Source organism: Symphodus melops, assembly GCF_947650265.1.
Source record: "Symphodus melops genome assembly, chromosome: 1".
Taxonomy (NCBI): domain Eukaryota; kingdom Metazoa; phylum Chordata; class Actinopteri; order Labriformes; family Labridae; genus Symphodus; species Symphodus melops.
In genome coordinates this window covers 54,001,525-54,020,668 of record NC_136691.1, presented here as the reverse complement: position 1 = coordinate 54,020,668, position 19,144 = coordinate 54,001,525, and the positions used below count along the sequence as shown (strand labels likewise).

At 40.6% G+C, this 19,144-nt stretch overlaps 3 protein-coding genes across 4 annotated transcripts; 2 read left to right on the top strand and 1 right to left on the bottom strand.

The window, feature by feature from the left end:
- Positions 1-1,193: 1,193 nt before the first annotated feature.
- On the bottom strand, positions 1,194-8,921 carry cfap251 (cilia and flagella associated protein 251). The gene is made up of 19 exons (XM_079347270.1): positions 8,586-8,921; positions 8,036-8,176; positions 7,463-7,572; positions 7,266-7,374; positions 6,417-6,497; positions 6,238-6,315; positions 6,117-6,158; positions 5,754-6,019; positions 5,484-5,660; positions 5,152-5,402; positions 4,910-5,061; positions 4,187-4,360; positions 3,901-4,085; positions 3,705-3,810; positions 2,899-3,062; positions 2,731-2,821; positions 2,270-2,413; positions 1,950-2,178; positions 1,194-1,333 (listed from the first exon to the last, which is right to left on the bottom strand). Exons 1-19 carry the CDS (start codon positions 8,739-8,741, stop codon positions 1,209-1,211), a joined length of 2,781 nt encoding a protein of 926 aa, XP_079203396.1. The 5' UTR covers positions 8,742-8,921; the 3' UTR covers positions 1,194-1,208.
- Positions 8,922-10,023: 1,102 nt separating this feature from the next.
- LOC306829243 (rab5 GDP/GTP exchange factor-like) lies at positions 10,024-15,939 on the top strand. Of its 2 annotated transcripts, none has more exons than XM_079352193.1 (9): positions 10,024-10,289; positions 11,160-11,343; positions 11,736-11,863; positions 12,559-12,710; positions 12,939-13,008; positions 13,111-13,246; positions 13,330-13,424; positions 14,357-14,613; positions 14,856-15,939. In XM_079352193.1, the coding sequence occupies exons 2-9, from the start codon at positions 11,186-11,188 to the stop codon at positions 15,264-15,266; spliced, it is 1,407 nt and encodes a 468-aa protein (XP_079208319.1). In that variant the 5' UTR covers positions 10,024-10,289; positions 11,160-11,185; the 3' UTR covers positions 15,267-15,939. The 2 variants fall into 2 exon arrangements, with proteins under 2 accessions (XP_079208319.1, XP_079208320.1); XM_079352194.1 differs by lacking the exon at positions 10,024-10,289 and adding an exon at positions 10,672-10,920.
- An 888-nt stretch (positions 15,940-16,827) lies between these two features.
- On the top strand, positions 16,828-18,859 carry psmd9 (proteasome 26S subunit, non-ATPase 9). The gene is made up of 6 exons (XM_079366022.1): positions 16,828-17,021; positions 17,111-17,210; positions 17,538-17,731; positions 17,838-17,939; positions 18,428-18,516; positions 18,724-18,859. Exons 1-6 carry the CDS (start codon positions 16,896-16,898, stop codon positions 18,749-18,751), a joined length of 639 nt encoding a protein of 212 aa, XP_079222148.1. The 5' UTR covers positions 16,828-16,895; the 3' UTR covers positions 18,752-18,859.
- Positions 18,860-19,144: the final 285 nt, after the last annotated feature.

The window sequence follows — 19,144 nt, the reverse complement described above, 5'->3', positions numbered from 1 at the left end:
AATAAACCTGAAGCTCATGTCAACACAGCTCGGAGTAGATACTGTACATCTGTAGTGGAAACATTACCCACGTTTTTAACATAATATCACCGCAGACAGAAGTAGTTGATATAGAATTATCTACTTTGTATTTCAATCAGGGAATTTTATGAGATAATCGGCAAATCTGGGAATTAATAACTCACTCGTAGATGTCTTCCCACATGTGTTCATAAAGGTGTCTTATAACATAAAAAAACATTTAAATCCAACTCCTGTGGGAAAATCCGTGAGAGTGTCTCAAAGTCGGGGTAAGTGGAATATTGCTGGTGAAAAATGAAATGAATTAAAATGTTAATCTTTTCTTTTGTTAGCTTACGAGGGGTCAAATTAGGATTTAGGATTCTGAATCCAAAAAATCCCCTTCTTGGTGGAAAAATGGCCTCACAATGTTTGCTGTTTCCTATATTCAATGGTGATTTTTAGAGTCTGGTGCGGTCCTATAGGAAAAAATCATTTTGGGGCCCCTCCAACCGGTGTTCATGTAATGTCTGCCAGTTTCCCTTGCTTTTTTTCGTATCATATAATAATTTCAGTCACTAGTGTGAGCATGTTTTGTGCTACACATCTTCTCAAATCTGGAGTGCATCCGTGAGACTGCCACTCCATGTTCAGCTTTGATTTGTATTTTTTGGTGATTCAGAAAAATGAAGAAAAAAAACAAAACAATCTGATACAGGAAGGAAGATGCAAAAGAAAGTGGATTGGAAGGATTGTGGTTTTCTCTGTCATCACCTGTTGTACAGGTGAAACGGAGGACAAGATAGGACTCTTCACATTTGTGTTTGTGTAACGTCTGCTGTAGATCATTGTCAGCCTTACACTGCCCTTACTGGCTCCTTTACATTCTCTCACTCTCAAACTGTATTTCTTTTGATTGTTAGATTTATTTTCTTTAATAAAGCATTATAGACATTTATTCGACTTGTGTGGAAAATTATCAAGGCTTTACTAATTTCCCCAAAAAAAGGAGACAATCACTTTCGGGGAGGAAACAGACTTCTTTGCTCTGCAGAGGTCGGGAAACCCAGGATGTGATCTGTGAACGTCTGCAGAGATATCGTCTCTGGGATCGCACACTGCAGTGAATATTCCTCACCTAGACACACACAAACACACAAACACGTGCACAACATGACGTTATGTTTTTCAGCTGTGACTTGCAATTACTAGATAATGTTTTCAGACTTTACTTTACCTCCTTCTTCTTCTTCCTCCTCCTCCTCTTCATCTTCATTGAGTCCCAACAGTGTGGTGAAATATTCTGCCAGTTCTTCCTCAGTCATGTGTTCTCCTGTCAAAGTGAAGAGCAAAATAAAGATTATTTTCACATTATCAAATGGCCACTGATCCACTGGCTGAAGAAGCCCATGCAACACTGTGCGTCTTTTAAGAGTTATTTGGCAAACAGAAGAACAAAGAACATCCCGGCTCCTGCTGCCTCTTTTGTGTCAGTAAACAACCTGCATCTAAAACCTCAGCGTGCCTACAGAGTTACCCAATGACCAAAGAAAAGGAGGAAAAAAAATCATGCAAATGCCAAACATACTAAACAAGTAAATAAAAAATCAGAAATGTTACCATAAATCTGATCAAAATACAGGAAACTTCCAGGATAACCGAACAATTAAACGTATTATTGTCTGTATAAGTTTGATCATCAAGGTCATAGGAAATCAAAGTTTGATCCAACTGGACCTAATTGAAGATCTTGAAGACGTTTCACTTCTCCTCCGAAAGGAACTGAAGAAGCCTTTCGGAGGAGAGGTGAAACATTTGCAAAATCCAGTTACATTTGGATCGAGCTTCGTTCTACTTATTGTTGTTATTAAACTAAATACGCAACATCCTGCAGTTATGTCACCAAAACAAGCAGACTCATCATTTTGTGTGGAGAGCCTGCAGCGTACCTCGAGCCTGCAGGACATCAAGCAGCTCATGCCTCTGCAGAGCGGGCTGACTTTTATGATCACCGCTGCCGAGGACTTGAAAAGCTTGCGTAAGCTCATCGAGACTTATGCCAAAGGTGGGCCGGTGGTTGACGTACAGCTTGATGAACTCCTCCAGGTCGATGTCAGTCACATATTTGGCAGTTTCTTCATACTTGCTGAACTTGACCTCATTTTGCATGTCTTCTATCTGGTAAAAAACAACATGTAGAAAAAGCAATGTGCAAGTTAAATGAGAATGTTATTAAAAAAGATGATTGCTTCATTCACACATACTGTACCTCCTGCTCAGTGTGGAAGCAGCCCAAAGCTCTCATGAGCGATGGCACCTCTGACACAGGGATTTTGTCCGACACCTGTCGTTTCTCCATCGAGTCAATGCCTTGATGACGGATTTGGCAGAACAAGAAAAAGTCCTCCATCTCCTACAGGAAGAAAAGTTCAAATAAATGGAGAATCGTTCCAGATTAACGCCAAGTCAATTCTGACATCTTATGTGGACCTCTATAAGACTGAAAAGACAAGCAACTTTATTGTCAAATCTGCTGTATGTGCAAAGGATCAATGCAACAAAGGATGAGTAGAGAATCCTTCCACCACTGCATTGAAAAACCAACGTTTTAATAAAACCATGGTAATAATATCAAGTAAAGAATATAAACCCTAACAGTGCTGTGGAAGCTTCTTCTTGAGAGTAAATGGAATCATCTGTGTCATCGAGACAAGTCAAACTTTTTCTCACCCTGAAGAACTTGCCGTCTCTGCCTCCCTCTAAAAGACTGTAAAAGGGCTCCATGTCTTTTCCTCCCAAAGCAGCTGCTGCCTCCAGACCGCTGAATAAATACAAACAAAGGATTATCACCAGTTCACGCTTCCCTTTAGCTTTAATGCGGGTTGCATCAAACATTACTTTATGTTGATCTCCCACGACAGAACGGTGCAGTCGGATCCTCCTGCGGTGAAGATGAATCGGCCGTCGTAGGAGCAGGTCAAAGCAGAAGTCCCTGTCGGGTGGCAGATCAGAGCGTTGGACTTGTAGGGGTTCCCGTCCAGAGGCAAAATCTGAAGACCCAACTGGAAGAACAACACAGTCCTCGGGGGGTGATTGGAGTTTTTGGTGGAATTTGTGGTGTTGTTTTTTATTTTACGCATGAGACAAGGTCACTCGTTGTTTTGTATTAATGCATGTAATTCCAACGTGGAACAGCAGGTGGAGCCTTGGCTTGGTGTTTATAACTCAAAGGCTCCAGGTGTGAGAATGGAGCAGTCAGAGAATCAGAGCGTTTGCCATACATCTGCATCTCAATATGATGATTCTAATACTACAATCTAAAAAAGGGGATCAAAACATCGTGATTGCTATGCCCAGACTGACTGCTTGTTTTCTTCTATAGTTTTAAATCTACTACTTCTCTCGTTTCTAATGGGCCTTCTTTGAACTGTGACAACAAACAAAAGAGATTTAAAAAGAGAAAAGACAGCAAGTTAAACATGACAAATAACAACCCTCCCTGACAAAGGTTAACCCTTAAATATACAATACAAAACCTTTTTTCAACAAAAACATAAAGTCTTCTGACCAGGCTTGGCTTTTGTCAGATGTTTTCAAAGAAAATATTTGCAGCCCAAATGTCTATTATTCAGGCTGGATTATTTAATAGAACACAATGAAGCAGATTTGAAAATAAAAAGACTCAAAGGAGTCCCCGCACTGACCTTATCCTTTGTGATGAACGCCAGGTAATATGAGTTTACTTTGGACCCAGCGAGGACGACTACTTTCCTAATGGGAGAGTCATATGTTGGGCCGAGGAGCGTCTTCCTGTTTAAAAAAAAAGAAGTAATAATTTACTCATTTTCTATGACAAACATTTGAGAAATGATTAAAGAAGTATCAGAGGGTTTCACACACCTGCACATCTTGGTGGTGCTGTTAAAGAGTTTCATCTTGTACTGGTCAGAGGCGACCAGAAGGAATTGCTCGGCGCTGAGGGGAGGATACCAAGTCATGCACGTCGGCACGGCACTTTGCTCGATGCGCTCCGAGCTCAAGATGTGAAGGTCATCGATGTCGCTGTTTTCCAGATCGTACTCCACCTAAGATTCAAACCCACACAAGCACAAAGAGGTATGAGAAAAAAGAAAGAAAAAAAAAAAAAACCTCCACAGACCGTTAACATTGTAAAAAGCACACTAACCAGCCGGCGGTCCATTCCCAGAGAGAGTAGTCTGGGTCGGTGGCTGTCCAGGTGTACACCAAAAAGAAGGTCTACGATGGGCTTGTAGTGAGACTGGTATCTGCCCAGATGCGTCCAACGAGGCAAACCTTCATTAGGCCATAACCAGAACACCGTCACTGCATTTCCATCATCCTGACAGAGAAAAGGGAAATTAAACACACAAGTCAAACTTAAAGTCAAATGATTTATGAGAGACTATAATTGCCATGCATTGTTATGGCCACATGTTAGTGTTTCTTAACCGTGTTGATCATTATAAGCACGCCCTCAGCAGTCATGCATCCATGAATTGCATTTACTCTGTTTTCCTGTGATGACGAGCAGTTTCAGGTTGTTTTCTCCAGATCTTGACTCATTTATCTCCTATTCCCACAGTTGCAAAAGCTTAATAAGTAGACATAGAAATAACATAATCAATTTGTTTAAGGCATCTTGGCATGTCGTGGTCTGCTCGAACATTGTGGTCAGCCTTATTGTTTTGTTTTCGAGGTCGCCAGAACATTATCCCGCTATCAGGAGAAAATGTGCTTTGTTGTACCGACAAAACAAGACATATAAGTCAAGCTCTCAAGAAAACAACCAGAAATTACTTCTTTTTTTTATCACAGGACAATAGAGAGAGAATGACGTATTGATGTATGTCCGCTTAGGGCAACCGTAACTTTAGTAACTTTTGCTCACCGCTGTAGCAAAATACTTGGAGTTAGTGGAGAAAGTGATGTGATGGATGCCAGCTTTTCTGAAGTGGAAACATTCCTCCGGAACACTTTGCAAAGTTTTGGGATTCAGTATGTGAACAGCCCCACTGCCAAAGCCAACTGCCAGGTATGACCCTGTTCAAAAAAAGGCCTCAGATTAATGACATATAACAAACTCAAACATCAGCTGGGTAAACTGCTATCATGTGTGTTTGTCAGGCTAACCTTCAGGATCAAAAGAGAGACACTGTATGTGCATCTCTGTCTCAAAGACTCGGCTGCAGATGATCACTTTGCTGTCATAATCCCACACTTTCAAAACACCCCCGTCATTCCCCATGGCCACAACGGGCTGTTTGGGGTGACAGGCCACAGCATGCACATGCTCGCTGTCCTCATCCAGGAGGAGTAGAGGGCTGCAATTTTGTGCATTAACATGCACTACTTTGGAACTGTGTGTAGAGACGACAAAGTTCCTGCAGAGGAGGAGGACAGCTCGGCTAAATGCACAGAACACAGCAGACTTCTGAGGTTTTATATTGGCGGGTGGTTACTACCTGAAGATAAAGGGTGTTGGCCTCAGAGTGTATTCCTGCAAGTATCCCTCTGTACAATCTTTGGAAAAGGTAATGGAAACAATAGCATCCAGGTGTAGGTCAGAGTACACAGTGAGAATCAAGAATAGTTCGTTATAAAACGTGATATGGCCTTGGGAATCCCCGGTGACGAAACAACTGTGGTGTAAAACAAAACAGAGAAATTAGGACATTGAGGGTGTTTTTTATAAAAAGCATTAACGATGAATTATTCTGAGTTAGTCTGGCTACCTGTCGGCCACAGTGAACGCGGTGATCTTTTTTGGAACTCTATGAGGCTCGATGACCCAGAATCTCCTTTCCGGGACGTCTTGGTCTGCAGCAATGTCTCTCATCACATTCCACACCAAAAAACTGCCTCTTGCTGTCACTGTTACGACCTGAGGCGCTCTCCAGTGAAACACAGAGTGCCCACACATGCCGACAGCTGCAGTTGGTTCAGGGGAAGGCCAAGCGATCATGTCAGCGTCATATTCACTCCCTGCTGCATCATTCAGCTGCAGAAATTGACAGTTGAACGACCGTATTTATCAATATATTAGTTCCCATAAAAGACAAAAACATCTCGTCTGATATGTTTAGAAGGATCTTTACCTGGTTCAGTTGCAGGGCATATTGTTGCAGAATTCCCTGGGCCTGAAAAGGACCAGCTGATTATTAAAGTAAACAAACATTTTGTATTTCTTTTAGGTAACAGAAATAAAACAGGACTTACAGTGCTGTAAAATAACACCTGGCTTTCACTTGTGCTGAGCAGCTGACTGCTGTCATTTGGATTAAAAATGATGTAATCCTGGAAAAACAATCCAGCATACAAACAATTTGAACCCCTGAATACTACATCCATAAACTGGTGCTGACATTTCATTGTTAAAAAAAATGAAAATAACTCACATGGAAACCACAGTCAGGATGTAGCTCAGTGGACCACAAAGGCTTTTCTGTTTTATCTGTCCAATCCCAAATACACAGGTGCTGAGAACAGTTAAAGAGGGTTTGTAAACAGTAATAGGCTCCACAAAGACATTTACTGTTTCATACATTCACAGACAGTTAGCATATCCTCTCAGCTGTCTTTGTGCCTGTATATCTGTTGTTGTAAGATTTTAAACAGAGTGTAGTTCTTTGGATATTTCATCAAATACAACCCACTTTGTATTCTTGAGAAGATGCGATAAAGACATAGCATCAATATGTACAGTATATACTGTATAGCAATATTTTGAAATGTGACAAGGCGTGCATTTTCAAAACACTTAAAGCCCCTGTTTTTTTTAATAGACATGAAACAGATTGACATTCCTTCTGGCTTTCTCCAAGGCCAATAAGACATCATGATGGATGATGGTTTACCATATAAAACACAAAAAGATCATTGTTCTGGCCAGGTGTGACCTGAGAAAGACAAACGCATTTTGTCCTCTCATGTTTGGAATATGTTTCTTTAATGTATATAAATGAACAGAAGAATAAAGGAACTGTTTTCAGTGCTGGTCTGGCTGCTGTGTTGATCAGTTGTTGATTACAAACCAGCCATGTCAGTCCTGGGTGAGACCCCCCCTTGTCAAGCAGAATCAGACTATTCTCCTTTGACTGTGTCTGTTTCATTGAAATCATTATCAGAGCTCTGAAGAAGCTTCTTTGGCAAAACAACGTATAAAAACCTGTCACTCCTCCACCTGGATCAGTAATGCACAATGATGCATTTATTCCCCTTCACTCAAATCGTGCTGTCATACTCACTTGAACTTCCTCACCCCCGAGGGTTACCAGATATTTTGTGTCACTTGAAAAGGCCATTGCGACGACGCCCCTCTTAGGATGGCAATCAAACATTGTGTGCACAGGAATGCTGGAATATTGATCAGACATGCTGGATTCATTAACAGCAGACAAAACTATACAACATACGCTTTGATGCTCGTTAAATCAAGAGCTACCCTGAGTAGGAGTCCCAAATCATCACTGTGCTTTTCAGGCCAGTGTCAGCTGTGGCAATCCAGCGTCTGTCCTCACTCACACATATACATGAGATGTTGTGGGAGTGACCCTGAGCAGATGGAGAACATACAGAGTACAATTAAAAATACCTCCTTTGCAACCTATTTATTACTTTATAAAATAAGGTATCTATTAGCGTTGTGACGATAACAGAATTTTAAACTTTGAAGCAAAATGTGTAAAAATCAAATCTTTATATCGGTAACTTAACAAACAATAGGTCCTAAAATGTCAATGAATTCTGTTTTCTGATTCCCAAAAATTGCAAGCAGGCATTTGCACATTGTCTCGACTGCACAAAAGAATTGGCAGTTTCATTTGGAGAAGATGTAAACATAACTTTTGAATCTTCGTGAGATGCTAAAAGGAACTGAGAGACATCAGTACATCAGTATTTATAAGACATTTCCTTGAAGAATGCTCAATGAATTATTCTTAAAGTCACTATAACTCTCCTTCTTGTTACATTTTTTTTTTCTCCATAAGTCAAATTTTACAGGACAGATTTGTACCTGAAGTAAGTGCTGGGAGTTTGAGGTGTGATTGTAAATGACTCCGACATGAGCTCCAGCATAGAGAACCACCAGATCATCGTGGTCTTGCAGAATGAAGGGAGGAAGTTCTGGATTCCTTCCAAACATCCAATCTAGTGACTAAATTAACAGAAAATATGCAGCATTCAGGGACATGACACATAACATTTTTACTAAACATATTACCTACAGTTTATGTTTCAGTGTTAAATATCTATTGATCTATCTAAGACCTCCCAGTTGTATCAATTCTATTATTTTTGCTGACTTCAGTAATCTGACTATTTTTTTGTTATTGTCCTTTCTTGTCTTTAATTTGTTTGTCAAAGCACTTTGTCAACATCTATGCTATACATGCACATACCTTATTATTATCAGTAATTTAAGGATAATTATGAGCAAAAACATTTTTACCATCGAACAAATAAGAGTTTTTGATTTGAAATATTTTTTTTGTCACACAAAATATTACTAATTTAAGCAACAACAAAAAAAAGACTACAATGAGAAAAAACAAAGATGTACTAACCAGTGCATGTGTCTTGGTTTGAGTCATCTTCTTTGAGAAAAGTGTTTCTGCCGTTGCAGAATAAACGTCAGACTGTCTGCTCTTCTGAACGAACTCAGCCTCTGGTTCTGACCCGGAATCATTCACGCACTCTTCTTTAACTTCAGCTTCAGCCATGATGTCGAACTACACCTCGATTTTTTTTTTTGGGGGGGGACGTTTGATGTATTTGTTTCTCCTTGTTTTTGTCGTCGTGTCTCTTCTCATTAAACGATTGTTACAACGTTAGGCTAAGCCAGCCGTTTACAATACTGCTTCGCTGATGTATTTCGTTGCCTAGTAACCGCTGAGCGATAGAGAGGACCACGAGCGAGCGGATGTTCCGGGCATTTATTTCAAAATAAAAGTACAAGTCATTAATACTACTACTTCTACTACCACTACTACTACTACTAATTATAATAATAATGATGACATCTTAATGAATTAAATTTAAAGTATCTTTGCACATGTATGTGTATATGTGTGTATGTTGCTTCTCTGACCTGGCCAAGGGGTGACAGGGAGGAGTGTCGCTCTAGATTTGCATTCAGCTCGGCTGCAGGAGTTATTCTGCTCATAATATTTTAATAATGACTTCTCGAGATATGAAGATGCTCAAGTTTCATCGAGTAACTTCTATAGTTTTCACATATAACAATATCTTCAGAAAATGACTAGTAGTCTAAATTAATAAAATGTAAATGTTTACCTGAAGTACAGTGAATAATCACACGCCCACCTTCCGTTTCCTTTACATATTAAACATACATCATTTCTGTGCAGTATCACATTTTCATTTCCGTACATATTAAAGGTGCACTATGTATATTTGATAAGAAATTTTAAAAGTTGGAGAAGTGAAACAGTTCTATACAATATCTTCTGAACTCATTACTCAAACTTTGTTCATAGGAAAACATGGGACCCATGAACACAGTTTGGAGCTAAAACACGACTAATGAGTGTTTTGGTTTTCACTGTTGTGGGCCGACCACCAACTGTCTTGGGACCACATGATCTTCTGAGGATAGTTTAGAGCTATAAACATATATTGCATAAATTGTACACTTTGTACACAATTGTACACAATTTTCAATTCATTAAAGGTTGGAAACGCCAAAACATATTAGTGTGTGTGAGTGTGGGGGGGGCTCTTATACATTGCTTACAATCACTAAGTCCAATATTTCCCCCTTTCATTGATCATATATGCTTTGTTTATTGATTGTTGTTTTGTTTTGTTTTTTGTCAAGCATCTTTGGGTATTTAGAAAAACGCTATATTAAACACATGTATTATTATTACTACATGCTAGTGTGCAGCTTAAAGTTCATACACATTCATACACCACTGAAAAAGCAGTAGGAGCACTCATTGTTTCAGAGAACCGGGGTTACTTCCTTAACCTAAAAGGTTCCACTTGTACGTTTCGATGACGTACTTCCGGTTGCACTAGTTTTGAAGCAGCTGATATATACGGCCTGGCTCTGGTCGGATCAAGTTTGTTTTTACATTTAGTCATAACTTTCACCCTTTTTTTTCTTGTTAACGCGTAATCCCGTCGACGCCGGAGGGAGAATTGGTTGTTTATCGGCGGCGTTTCCAAGTTATGAAAGGATTTAAACGGTTTGGACACAACGGGGAGAAATAGGAGGATACTCCGATAAAGGAGGAAGCTGACAGGTGAGGAGCAAGCGGCGACAGAGTCTGAATTCATTGGTCGGTGTAAGTTAGGTACACAAAGTTTAATTACTGTGTTTTATCGACACAACGTTTGCTAATTAGCCGCCGGTGGCTCTTGCGGTGCATTCAGTTAGTGTCGGACTTTTCGGAAAAACGAGTTTCCGAGTTATATAATGCCCACAAACACCTGCTAAATTAAGGAACAACACCTCGGAAAATAATGAGTGGCAAAATATGCTGTGTTAATGTTAAAATACTTTTGATTAATTCACGTATTGCATATAATCAACTATGCTACAATGTTTGTTGCTACAAAAGATCGACTTCCCAAATTCGGGAAAATTCGTACCGCCCGAGCGAGCACTTGAATGCAGCATTATCTCTGATCCCCTCAGCTGACTGTCAGCAACCGCCGAGCTCGTTAGCCAACAACTTTAATCAACTTTCAGAAACTCTTAATAGTGCTTTAAATATGGGGAACACGATCCAAAGTTCAATAGTATAAAGTGTAATTCAGCTCCAGGTCGCATTAGATGTTGTAAAAAAAAGTTTTCCAAATAGCTTATAGAGCAAATAGCCGGTCTTAAAAGAGAGTTTAAAGGATGAAAATAACTTGTGCACGATCAAGAGGGTAAACACTCTTTTCTTGTTTTTCTTTTCGAGGTAGCTCAAACCTTTATTCCCTGTCAAGTGTAGGTGGAAACTTCTTCTAAAGCTACTGGAAGACAAACTACTACAAATTTAACTTTTATTCTTCTTTGCTGCATCTACTTAAACCTTCAACTGGTTTTACTCAGGAGTTACAATGTGCATGTTGACTTTGAGAGACATTGTTTGTGGTTGACGTGAAGTCTTTTTCTTTTCCATTAGGTGGGAGAAGCATTCAAGATCCTACAATGTGGACTGATAAGCAGAGAGGAATCCGAGTTTCTCAGCAGGAGCTGCTCTGCAAGAACGCCTGTGGGTATTATGGAAACCCTGCGTGGCAAGGTTTCTGCTCCAAGTGCTGGAGAGAGCGAGCGCGACCAGCCGCTGACCAGAGACAGGACACGAGGTAAAACCATCGATTATCAGCCTCACGTAAGAGAGCTTTGACTGCTTCATATTTAGTCGGCTTTAACAAGATGAAGAAAAAATAACAAGAGGTTTGTGTGGAGACAAAATAACACAGGCTGGAAACGTCAAAGTTACAGGATCAATTTTTGCACAAATAGACAATAGAGAGCATGTTAATAATATTCTTAATAATATTTTAGTTTGTAGCACCGATTACATGCTGATGTTTCTATGTTGACAATAAAACGATTCCCAATCTATGAACGGACTCATGAGCTTAAAGGTCTGTTGATATGAGTGTCTTTTAAAACATTTCAAACCAGGCTAACTGAAGTGTCATTTGTTCAAACCGTATTTCTATCCGGTGCCAAGTGTTTTTGTATCTTCTAGGTCGACCAATGATGGAACACCTCTCACCTTCTCCAAATTCGAGGAGAAGAAAAGCACAGAGAAAGGTCGCCGAATCAACACGATGAGGAGACTCTTCTGGGGCAGCCCATCGCCTCCGAAACGTCAAGGTAGACGAGTTCAGTGTCCTCGACTCGACTCCATCCGGGCCAAAAAAAAGTATCTGCTATAAAATGTAGCTATGTCGCCTGAAGGTAAAGCTAAACGTAATAAAAAAACAAACAAATGACTTGAATATAAACACTCCAAACTGCTGAGTCAGGTAGCAGAGGGAGCAGATTATTTTTTTTTTCTATATTCTTTTTGTCGTGCAGAATGAACATGATATGACAACAAGCAGTTTTTAGATTGTTCTCATTTTTTTAATGTGCACTACTTACCAACACTCTTTAATAGGATTTCCCCCGGGCAACCTGAGGACATAATATCTAGTTCTTATTGTGAAATAACATCAAGACCCAGTAAACACTTTCCTTCTTGTCCAGCACACTGGACGGCTTCCTTGTGCTAAATATGTTTGTAGAGAGGTGGACTTTACCTCAAGGTCCAAAACCGGTCAAGGACTTAAAATCAGCCCTGACTGGAAGTCCAACATTCATTACATCAGTTGCATTTTAGTTAGATGTAACAATGTCTAAATGTATTGATAAATAACAGATAGAACCTGGGTGTCTCCGGGGATATTTTGTTCCTTGCAGTGATGGAGAAAGTGTTTAGAAAATGTCTCTCTGGTTCTGAATGTTTCAGTTGAAAGAACATAAATGTATTTTCAGGGATAACAACTTTTTTTTTTCTGTCCCTGCAGAGTCTCCTGAAAGCCAAGCGAACGTATTAAAAGCCTTTCAGAGCCTTGAGCCCGGCGACTTCACCGGTTTCCTGAAGATCCTCCGAAGCCCTTCCTCTCAGCGCTTGCAGTCCAGATGTACAGCTTTCCTCAACACAATGGAGGCTTATCACGTACGTATCTGTTAAAGGAACTCTTATGTGGCTGTGGATCAGTGGTAGTGTCGGTCGTCCTTCTCATGGACACTTTACAGAGCAGCCTCTGCCGTCAGGATGTGAATGTGTAGGTGTGACCTGTGGTATTTTTTATTTTCAGAAGACTAGAAAAGAACTAAACAAGCTCAAGTCCATTGATCATTTACTTGATGATAAACCACAGCTCATTGGTTCTCGTCTTTACAGCATCTGCCGGTACAGAAGCAGTCAGACCTTGTGCAAGATTTCTACCAGTCTTTCGCTGAATATTTTAGCAGTGAGTAGAAATCTTTTTTTTGATTGTATTTGAAGCTGCCTTTACTGAAAACATGACGGTATTTAATGTGTTTTGAGTTTTTTTTAATTATTATTATTCCAGCTTTCCCTGAGGCTCAGGTCACTCAGATAATGGAGCATGTGGAGAAGCTGATCATGACACGGCTGCACAAATGGGTTTTCTGCCATGACAGCTGCGATGATGAGCAGAAGGATCTCATTCTGCAGAGGAGGATACGGTAAGGCTCACATGGAAGAGACGTGTTTTCTGTATGTGATCAAAACGTCTGGTCTAACTCCCTGCTTTACTCTCTCTCTGCAGCTCCTTAAGCTGGGTGACTCCACAGATGCTGAGCGTTCCTTTTCCTGACAAACAGACTCCAGTCACAGGCGACCCCTTTCTGCCTGCCATAACAGGTGAGGAGCCGACTCAAGGAAATGTGCTTTTATTTGCTTCCTTGAGGAGAGACGTATCTCCCTGTTCAAGATTATCACACCACGTGTAGGGTCAAAGTGTGAGACGTCATTTCTGGGTTTGCTCCAGTTAAACAGGTGAATAATATATATAAAAAAACTATAGAAAACAGTTTTCATCAAAATAGCAATCTAATAAAGAAAAACAAAAAATAGATGTTTACACCAGAAAATGTGCAAATACAGAGGCAAGTGTTACTCAAGGGGAGTTTAGACCAAGAAGCTTTCATGGTCTGAACCCAGACGGCTCAGGGGCCTTTTCGTGTGGATTTTAAATGTTGTCCCTGTGGATGTGTTGGTACTCAGACTTCCTCATAGAGTTCAGTACACTTCTCTTTATGTGACTTAAATGGCCTGAAGGTGTGAGTGTGAGCATGAATGGTCGTTCAGCTCCACGTCAACGTTTTAAAGCCTCGTCTCCGCCAAGCGCTCCGGCTCAGTTCGGTCTGGTATGGTGCCCATTTATTTGGCGTTTCCACCCTCTAAAGTTGGTAATTGACCCAAAATCAGAGATCCATAGTGTCCTGGTTTTGTGGTAACCTTCTGTTGGGGTGCCAAGGGTACCGATCCGACCTTTTAAGGGTCCCTTGTCTACTGTGTCCCTGGTCTTCTTGAATGTTTAATGTTGGGCTGATGTCACACGCAGCGATCTCTCTGCATTACATGCTGCTTACCAAACAAAGGGGACCAAACCGGACTGAACCAAACCGGACTGCTTGGTGGAAACGGGGCTTAATAAATGACTGAGGGGGGGTTAAAAAACATTTGCACCCACCTTGGTCAGACTTTTAAACAACGGTTCTTATTCTGTGTGAGTTGTGGAATCCTCATTATTTTGACTGAGATGCTCATGTTGTTGTTGTTTTTTTTAACAGCCATCATTGAAATGGATGCCAAAAGAGCTCCGCAGGACAAACTGGCATGTGTGTCCAAATGCAGTCAACATGTCTTTGAAGGGCTCTCCTCCTCGAACAGTGAGCCCGCCAATGCTGACGACTTCCTGTCGGGCCTGATTTACGTGGTGCTGAAGGCGAATCCACCTCGTCTGCACTCCAACATGCAGTATGTGATTCGTTTTGGACTCCCTCACAGTCTGATGGCAGGAGAGAGCGGCTACTATTTCACAAATTTGGTACGTTTATAGCACACTTACTCATCCAGCGTACACACCAGTAGCATGTTGCACCTGCTAGGTTGATGAGTTTGGGTGTAAAGTCGACTCTGAATCACACATGAGAACAGTCCGTTTGTTACTTAGGATGTTCAGTGGGGGTAAACCTCGTCTTAAATGAGAAGTTTAGCTCAAGCTAGGTCAAACCATGTGCAGGTTTCTTTTCTTCTCAACGCCTTTTCCCCATGCTCTCTCCATTTTAGTCTTGTGCTGTGGCCTTCATTGAAAAGCTGGACGGACCAGCGCTCAACCTCAGCCCAGAGGAGTTTGACGGCTTCATGCTGCGTCAGCGCGCTCCCGCCGTCAGGGCCAAGAGGCTGCAGATCGCTAATGACACGCAACACCTGTTACAAGAGCTGCAAGGCCGACAGGAGAAGCTCGACCAAGGGATGGATGCTCTCAACATGCAGCTGCAGGAGTGGGTCCAAGCTGTTCATTTTCAGCTGGATGAAGCCACAGCCCAGTTTGCTGTAGTGCAGAAGGAGATCACGGCTGAGCTCTCACTAGATACTTCATCCTCTTCCTGTGATGCATCGAAGCAGGGCGTGAACACGGAGCAGTCTGTGCTCGTGCTTACTGATAAACAGGCCGGTCCAAAAGATACAGACTGTTAGCTCTATATCAACATTAAAAACACCTAACCTGGTACTTGACTCTTTTAAATCATCAGCACTAATGTTTTTATTAAGGCTGCAATAGAGGTAGGGATGTTTATTGTGATGCCACACTTGCACACGTTGAAACCACAGAAACATGAAGGAAAGCTTCTTACAGATGGCGACGGCGGCGCAGAGCACAGAGAAGTTTTTAATGACTGTTTTTAAACAGGAGTTGCACTTGTATCCCGTTCCAAGGTGAAGGCCATTAAAAATGAAAAAAAAAAACATAATTAATATTAAAGCACTCAGGATACTCTGCATTTCCGCCGCCTTAAGGAGGTTAGATGTTTGATATTTACTTTTTTTAAGTGCTGCCGTGCCTATCCATAGACTACTGTGAAATTACTGCCGGAGAAATGTTAGACAAAAGGTCAGGTGTGGGTGTGTTCATTTAAATGTTTGTTTGTTTTTTCAGTTCTTTGTGATGGTTCCCATTAAGCTGCCTTCGTTGTCTGTACAGAGATGCAGACAACCCTGGTGGAAAACTCATTTTACCGTCTGCGTATGTTACCAGAAGGTACTCGCTGCTCACAACTATTGAAGGGTCTCTGAAGAAATTAAAGGACTTTGTGTAATTATTGAATATTTTATGGAATATGATATTAAAGTGACATATGATTTACCAAAATGACTTGTCTTTTTTTTTTATGGAACATGTTGCAAACATCACACTTTTCATCGTATTGCTTCTTTGCAGAGTTTAACTTCTAACAGTTCAATGTATGATTAATTTGCTCATTTTCATAAATGACACAACATAATACAACAGAGTTATCACCACTAAAACAAATGTACAGATAACAGGATCTTACCGGGAAAGGAATGTACCAAATGGAAGTGATTGATGGTTTAGTGAGTTATCAAGGATGGCTGAGAAAAATGTGTTGGCAATAAAAACAAAATCAGATTCTAAAAGTGTTCTCATCTTGTTAATTTGCTTTTTTAAATAAATCTGTTTGCCCTTCGTCAAAGTGTATTGTATTTATTCATTTGTTTCATAAAATGATTTTTAAAAAATGTAAGTTAGTCTCAAGCTTTGTAAAAGCGTTTCACCCCTTTTCATTTTGTTTGGCACTTTACCAGCCACTGTAAATATGTCTTGAAGTGGCCATTTGAAAAGATCTGTACTTCTGATGTACTAATTACTAATGTAATTCTGTATTAGTAACTTTGTTGTTTGCTTGTTCCTTTTATTCCAATAAATCATTTGTAAAGTTTAAATAAAGTCTTATGGATGATAAAGATGGTTTATTTGGGACAATAAGCAAAACAAACAAAAAAAGAAATTCCTACAGTAGCTCCTGCACCAAGGTGCATGCTGGTCCTCTACCTGAGTTCTTACCTACAGTCTAGTCTAAATAAAAAAAACGTTTTATAATAATTAAACATTTCCTAAATTAATAACTCCCACATGTTTGTTTACATTACTACTAAACGCCTGCACAATGAATGCCCTTTATAATGTCTCTTGAATCCGTCCAGTAGGGGGCAGTAGCTGCGAACAAGACCAACGTCACTGAGCGTTACGTCGGAACCCGGAAGTACGTCGTGTGTTTTCTTCCGACAGCAGTGAGTGGAGCAGCCATGAAGATGACAGAGGAAAACAGCGCAGGAAAGTCTAAAATATCCATGGAGGACGTGAAAAATCTGGTGAAAAAGAAAGATGACCTTGAAGAGCAGATAAAGGCGTATTACGACGTGTTGGAAGACGTACGTTTATCTCTCTCACGCGGGCGGTTTTTATAAAACGTAAACACGTGACTGAATAAATATTAAAAACAGTTTCTTCTTTTTCACAGCAGGGTGTCGGAGTTCAAGGTCCTCTGGTTGATGAAGAGGGCTTCCCCCGAGCAGATGTGAATTTATATCAGATCAGAGCAGCGAGACACGAAATCTCATGTAAGCATTTCATATTTATTTATAATATTTAATACAATATTTAAATGTCAAAAATGGTTAAATAACGTAAAAGGTAGACAGGTTTTTTTTTAATTCTGATGTTTTGGGGACATAATGTGAAGAAAATATGACAGCAGTACCTGACTGAAAAGTCCTCACAGGAGCTTTAGGTAGGTAGGTGTTATTAAGCTCTTTCAGAAGTTCACGTCTGTACACTGTGATTTAAAACACAAAGCTTTGGGGATTTATCTAAAAAAAACAAAACAAAAAAAACTTGAATTTCCCTCGGGATCAATAAAGTATCCATCTATCTATCTTGTTCGTCAGGCCTGCAGAACGATCACAAAGCCATCATGGTGGAGATCGAGGAAGCTCTGCACAAACTGCACGCTCGGGAGAAAGCGAAGCGGGAGCAGGACGAGGCTGAAGCTCAGGGCGAGGCGATGGAGCACCAGGTCACTCTGCCTTCTCCGTTTGCTCGGGTGGATGCTGTGACCCAAGGCTCACCTGCCTGTGGAGCTGTGAGTGACGCCCAACTTCACTTTTTCTATCTATGGCTGTTGTTACAAACACATCTTTCCTAATTCAAGACTTTCAATGTTTACATTTATTGTGTAATTCCAAAAGGGGCTCAGAGTCGGCGATGAAGTCATCGAGTTTGGGTCTGTGAACACGGGGAACTTCCAGAACCTGCAGAACATCGCATCTGTGGTGCAGCACAGTGAAGGGGTACGAGACTGACATCACCCAAGACTATTTTTCTTAGTATTTTTTCTCGTTTTGTTGCACAAATAAAACAAATGTTCATCATTTAAGACCTTTTAACAGGTTTATTTTGGGGCCTTTAATGGTTTTATTTAGAGTTAGGACAGTGGATAGTCAGAAATCAGAGGAGCACATCCTCCGCAATAACCACGACACCACCAGCGCCCCATCGTTTGGCACTTTTCCGTGTCTTACAGTTTGAAGTTTAACGTGTAAAATGATGGTAATACTTTAACCTATTCTCTCTTGAAAATTACTTAAAAATAAAAAGAGCTCATATTCAGATCAGAAAAATGTGGCTCGAATTAGAATCATTAATATTAGTTTCCCCTCACATGGATACAGACCTCTTTTAGGTTATTAAGCCGATCTCTCTTGTGTCTTCTCTTCCTGCACATCCTCAGGTCACATTTAGCTAAACACACTAAACATCCTGTTGTGTTGTTTTGCAGAAGCCATTGCGGCTCACAGTCATCCGCGGTGGCCAGAAAGCTCAGATGAGTCTGACCCCACAGAGGTGGTCAGGCAGAGGTCTGCTGGGGTGAGTGAAGCTTCATTCACACATGCACTAAACGGCACAGTCTTTTAAACAGTAAGGTACACACAGGTGTGTGGGTACGATGCCTTCCTGTCGTACCAGTATAATGTGTACTGGAATAATGTCCTGGAAAGTGATGGTCAGAAAACGGGGAAACTTGTTGTATCACGTGGTTCACGTTTGTCTCATTTTTCTTTCTCTCTTTTTCAGATGCAACATTGTTCCGATCCATCGATGAACTCGCTCATCGCTCACTTTTTTTGGATGGTCTCAAACAAACTTTGTACATACCACTAACACACACACACACACACACACAGCTACTGAATAAACATTCATTCCTTTACCTGCTCTCTGAAGAATCTTTTCTGTTCACTGACCCGACTCGAGGACTCGATGCCTTCAGGAGCAACTTAGTGAATGTCTCTGCATTCAACCCATTTCTTTCATGGAAGTTCGTGCAGCGGGTTTTTTTTTAGATGTTATGATGAGGAGAAATGTCAAATATGAAAGAGGAATAACAAGAAGTCAGGGAATCTTGTAAGATGATGAACATTGGAAACAGTATGAAGGGAGCTGGTGGCCTTTTTTAAAGAAGCTATAAAATATTTTCAGGTGAACTCTCATGATT